General features: G+C 45.7%; 1 protein-coding gene across 5 annotated transcripts in view; it reads right to left on the bottom strand.

Moving 5' to 3' along the window:
- Window positions 1-3208: 3208 nt before the first annotated feature.
- The window catches only part of Bmerb1 (bMERB domain containing 1), a 73106-nt gene continuing 70314 nt past the window's right edge, over window positions 3209-6000 (bottom strand). For all 5 annotated transcript variants that reach the window (XM_075942094.1, XM_075942090.1, XM_075942091.1 and 2 more), the window contains one exon: window positions 3209-4440. In XM_075942094.1, the coding sequence (XP_075798209.1) occupies window positions 4219-4440 (222 nt within the window). In that variant the 3' untranslated portion in view covers window positions 3209-4218. The remainder of the gene's footprint in view (window positions 4441-6000) is intronic.

Here is a 6000-nt window from a genome sequence, read left to right as displayed (position 1 = left end):
TAGTAAAATGAAGATGGCAAGGCTATGGCCACCTCAAAAATGTACGGCTGTGAAGATGCTGAGAAAGACAGCAATGACGGGAGAGTTCTTTGCTTAAATAGGAGATGTGTCTAAATGCAGTAAGAAGAGAATGGGCTGTCAGGGATATAGGAGCATGAGCAATGAAAGATGATCCCCACTAACTGCCATGAACTTGGGCCATTTCCTCAGCTGCACAGTGGAAGTAGTAACAGGACCTGCCCCACTGACCAATATGATACACAAACAAGTGGATTTGTGTATGTTACTCAGTGCAATGAATGGGATTTCTATTGCCACCTGTGCCCTGATGCTATCCACAGGGGTCGAGTCTGGGTATGGAGGGTTCCATGGTCTTCAAGGTTCCCCAGCTTTGTGGTAGCCCTGGGAAACTGAGAGCATCATCTCTCAATTTCATCTGGTCCTGTCCTGATAAACCACAAATAAATGTTTGTTTTACACCTTTTATAATTGTGTGTGTGAAATATGCTGTGAGTGTAGATGCATTGTGCAAAGGTGTCTGCTGGAGGTCAAAAGACAATTTTCAAAGGGGCAGTTCCCTTCCTTGAGGCAGGGTTTCTTGTTTCTACCATGCTGTGTATTTCAGGCTGAACGAGAGCTTTTGGGTTGAGTGAGTGTCTTGTTCCTCTTGTCTCATGCCAGAATGCTGGGTTTGCAGAGGCTTGCCACTGCATCTGGTTTTTATTTAGAATAAGATGCCTCATAAGTCTTGTGCATTCCCCATTCGGTGGCTGTTTTGGTGGGAGGGGTTGGGATGTGTGACCTTGTTGGAGGAAGTATGTCACTGGAGGTGAGCTTTGAGATTTCAAAAGACCCCTGCCATTCCCAGTGTACTCTTAATTCTCTACTTGTGAATCAAGTTGTTCACTCTCAACTGTTCCTGCCATACCTTCCTTCATCCTTCATCATGGACTCTAACCCTCTAGAACCATAAGCCCAAATAAAGGCTTTTTAAAAAAAGAAGTTGCCTTGACTATGGTGTTTTATCACAGCAATAAAAAAGTAAGACAGTGGGTTTTAGGGATGAAACTTAGATTATCAGGTTTGTGTGACTAAATCATCTTACTGGTCCTCGATATATATTTTCAAAACCAATAATGGAATAGCAGGAAATAATACAGGTCTCCTTCTTTTTTAAAAATATTTATTTATTTATTATGTATACAACATTCTGTCTGTGTGCATGCCTGCAGGCCAGAAGAGGGCACCAGACCCCATCACAGATGGTTGTGAGCCACCATGTGGTTGCTGGGAATTGAACTCAGGACCCCGAAAGAGCAGGCAATGCTCTCAACCTCTGAGCCATCTCTCCAGCCCCCAATACAAGTCTTCTATGAGCTTAGTGGAGTACTGGATGCTGGAAGCTTAGTGGGGTACTGGATGCTGGGAGCTTAGTGGGGTACTGGATGCTGAGAGCTTAGTGGGGTACTGGATGCTGGGAGCTTAGTGGATGAGTACGGGAGGCGGATATTTGTGAGTGATTGGCTCTTCTTGGCCCCCTGGCTTGCTGTGTTTTCCATGAGGAAGGGACAGCAGAGAACCCTTCATGTTGTCCTAGTGTTTTGTGTCAGAGGGTAAAGAGTCTATAATAAATTGAATAACATCTGCCCCAATTTCATGCCTACCTGTGATGGTTTATCTTCTCAACCTGATTGGATTAAGAGGCACCTGAGGAATCAACAAGGAACCTATAAGTGTGTATATGAAGGTGTTTCCAGAGAGAGTGGCAGAACCCCATCTTACAGGCTGGGCATCCTAATGGAATAGGAGAGGGAAGACAGGTAGTGTGGGTATTGCTGCCTGCTGTGAGGTCCGGGGCTCCTTCAACATGCTACACTGCCATTCTGTCCGCTGAAGCATGTGGAGCTAAACGACCATGGATAAGATCCCTCAGAAATCATGAACCCAGACTCTTCCTCCTTAAGCTGTATGCATCAGGCATCCCATCACAGCAATGAAATCTGAGCCACACAGCCAGATCTAAGATCATGAAGTCAGACTGAGGCCCTACACTCACCACTAGTGTCTTACATGATGAGGGAGGAAAATGCCTCAAAGGTAGGGGTGGGAGCATCGGAACCAACCAAAGCCCAAGGAATTGAACAAAGCAGAGGTACTCTGCCTATATATAGCCTTGGCAGGGAAAGTCCTAGGGACCCCATGACTTCACACTGGGTTTTTGTGGTGCTGCGTTCCCAGTTTGTGCTCACTTTTTGTGGTTGTTCTACGACATACATACAACCTGGCTTCACATGTGAACTAAGGTACTGAAGGAGGCCAGTGTTCTGACAAATGCCCTAGAGAACTTCTCCACTGTTAGGATGTCAGGATGTGGCATGTGAGCTGAAGCAGAAACTCATGGGAGACAGAGTGCAGGGTGTGCCCCATACTGTCTACCCCACCAAGATCCCACAGCTGGAGCTGAAGTCAATTCCAACTCCAAATTTACATTGTTTTTGAGATAGAGGTCTTATTTAGCTGTAAATACAACATTGTAGCCAAGGATGGCCTTGAACTTGTGAACCTCTCATCTCCACTTCCTCCCTTTCCCCCAGTGCTAGGAGTCAAATGTGCCCTACTGCACCCAGTTTACACACAAGTTGGCACAGAACCCAGGGTCTTTGTACCTGTGAGGCAAGCACTTACCTAAGCTACATCCCAAGCCAAATTTATAAGTATTTTGAAAATGCTTCTCACTAATGGACCAATAATGTTTCTTCTAGTTTATTTTAGAAAAAAAAAAGACAGAAATTAGATGAAGGTTTATCTCTTCAGGGTGTTGACCATGACCTTATGTGGGAAAAGGTGGGCAGGCTAGATGTCCAGTGGTAAGGCAGTGGTGAGGCAGATGACAGAGTGTCCATGGGATGGAGTACTAAGAAGCCATTATAAATATTTATGAAAAGTATTTAATGTTAACAGAGAACTTTTAATGATGTAGGAGGAACCTATGTGGTATAATATTAACTGAAAAGAAAGCTGGGCATAAAATGTTTCAATATGATGTCAACATGACCAAGAAATATATGAGAAGACGTCAAGGAAATATGCCAAAATATCAGCGGTCACTGGGAAAGTTGTGTATGTTTAATTTTTTATATACTTCCTGTACTTTAAAATAACTTCCTGTGCACACAGTTATGCCCATAATCAAGAAAGAGGGAAGAAATTTAGAAATGCTCTGTGTGTTTTTCATTTTTATTTTCTCTGATGGATAGTTTGCACATCAGCAAACTTTGACTGGTGCTAACTACTTAGGCCAATCACAACACACATATACACACAGAGAGGTCACACAGGCTGTGCCAGGCTGGCCATGGCAAATGTACATCAAGTTACACAGGAGGAATTGTGGGACTGGCTCAAACACGCCACCAGATGGCTGGGACACAGTTGGATCACATTTCCTCTCCTGCTGCCTGTCAGTTGTTCTTCACTGAGATGTTGGGCCAGCGGGTGACCTCTCACTGGTACTCCCTGCAGCAGCCCTCAGTGGGTGAAGAGGATGCTGGTTGGCATCTGTTCTGGATCCCTTTCTTGACCACTCGACAGTGGCACCTGCAGCTCTCTGCAAACTGGTCCACCGGATCTGCTCTTGATCACTCACTCCTTCTCACCCCATTCCACTGTGGGTTGGACATGACAAATTGAGAAAGAGCCTGGAGCCTGGCAGATACACACCTGATATGAACTATGCCCAGATACAGAATGGGAGGGAGCAGGAGGCATAAACCCAACACCATACACAAGCTCAGCCTTCACAGACAGGCCAGTGTCTCTAGGAAAATGATTACAGTGGAGCCTAAGAGATGGGTGGACTATGTGGAACCCTCCAGGCTACAGTCACTGGGAGAGGACAAACAGGGAACAGGACTTCTATCTGACAGCAAAGCTGGGAGGGTGGATAGGTAATGGGTCCAACATGGTGCTAGATTATTGAAGTTCACAGCTATCCACACCCGGGGGTCATGCCCCTTTCCCAGTTTGTTCAAGTGGTAGGTTAATGAGGGTTTACTGTTTTAAGGGTGGTTGGATAACTGGCGAGACAGACTCCTGGGTTGGGCATGCTCTGGGAGGGCCATGCGACAGTGAGGGGTTCTCTATTGCTACACTCTGCACAGCGGTGGCTGGGCCCACCTGCCATGCCCATGGCCCGTGATAGCAGTCATGGGCTTGCCTTCAACCCCTTCTGCCTTGGAAATCTCTTAGACCCCTGTAAAATGGGGGCTTTGAGGACAAGAGGGTGGAAGGGATGGTCCCCATGGTTCTGGGGCACCCCACGTAGGAGTTACATGATGCTACACTGGGTGGCCCCACAGCAATCCTTGATGAGTGCCAGGCCTGTCTTGGCCACTGTTGGCTTGCTAGGTGGGGGATCTGCCTTCTTCTCTGCCCGGGAGCCTGAAGGAATGGAAAAGCAGAGGGAAAGAGAGAAAGGTAAGGAGAAGAAACCCCTGATCACTGGCAGTCCAACCCAAACCCAACCCATGACCAGGCCTTAGTATGGAGAATGGCTATGCATTCTATGTTCAACATTCATGGGCTTTCTTGTCACTCATTCCTCGGGTTCCAAGTGAGTCTACCTTCTAGTCAGTCCCTCTCATGTTAGTTTCCAGGCCTAGTGCAGGGTAAATGGGAAATTCTGTTCAATGCACTTTAACTCAAGGGTTCACATCTTTCAGTTTAGGAAAATGCTCAAGATATCTTTTCAGAATGCTCTCCTGGTCATCCTCCATTTTATCCCCTCAGAATGCCCATTAGATGTAAATTAATTTTGTTATTCTGTCCTCTCTCTTTGTAGAAGCTATTGTACTTTCCTCTTTGTTCTGTATCCTGAGTAATTTCCTCAGGACTGCCTTCCATTTTGTGAAGCATGCTTTCAACACATGTAACCCTAGCTGGTCTGGAACTCTTAATGTGATAGGATCACATATGGAACCTTAGCTGGTCTGGAACTCTTAATGTGATAGGATCACATATGGAACCCTAGCTGGTCTGGAACTCTTAATGTGATAGGATCACATATGGAACCCTAGCTGGTCTGGAACTCTTAATGTGATAGGATCACACATGGAACCCTAGCTGGTCTGGAACTCTTAATGTGATAGGATCACACATGGAACCCTAGCTGGTCTGGAACTCTTAATGTGATAGGATCACACATGTAACCCTAGCTGGTCTGGAGCTCTTAATGTACGTAGAGCAGGCTGGCTTTGAACTAACATGGATCCCCTTGTCCTTGCTTTCTGAGTGCTGGGATTAAAGATGTGCATCACCAATATCCAAGGATATCCACTTCTTTGTGTTTTTATTTTTGCTTTTTGGCTTTTTAAGACAGGGTTTCACTGTATAACAGCTCTGGCTGTCCTGGAACTAGTTCTATAGATCAAGATGGCCTCAGACTCACAGAGATCCACCTGCCTCTGCCTCCCAAGTGCTGGGATTAAAGGCGTGCACCACCATCTCCTGGCAGAATATCCACTTCTTACAACTGAAAGAGACCTTATTAATGTAGCAGTTAGAAATATCTGCCAAACATTACATCAAAAAAGAAAAGATATTGACACCAGGAGCCATGATCACTTTAACATCTGGTGGACAGGAGGTATTTCCAAACTTGTCTCATTAAAAACTCTTTCTGCTTAGGGTATCTCATAAAGCTAATAATTATTCTGAGAATTGTGTCTCTGGCTTTTCCAGATTCCAGCCCTAATAGCAGCTGGAACACCTGAAGGCCATAGTTGCCATCTTATTCTTAATGAAACACATCAGATTGGAACTATGGAAGGACAGCCGTTGCAGGACCAGCTGCTTACACTTGGGGATAATGACAGCATCAGGCTCATGGAACCAAAACGACAAAGACAATTGTAGCAAATCCTTAGACCAAGCATGGAGCACGTCAGGGCACGGACCTTGGAGACTGCATGAGCTGCAGACCCCCCCCCATTAGCCTGGCCC

This window comes from Microtus pennsylvanicus, chromosome 11 (genome assembly GCF_037038515.1).
Source record: "Microtus pennsylvanicus isolate mMicPen1 chromosome 11, mMicPen1.hap1, whole genome shotgun sequence".
Lineage (NCBI taxonomy): Eukaryota > Metazoa > Chordata > Mammalia > Rodentia > Cricetidae > Microtus > Microtus pennsylvanicus.
Note: the sequence above shows the minus strand (reverse complement) of the source record. Positions and strands in the feature narration are given on the sequence as shown.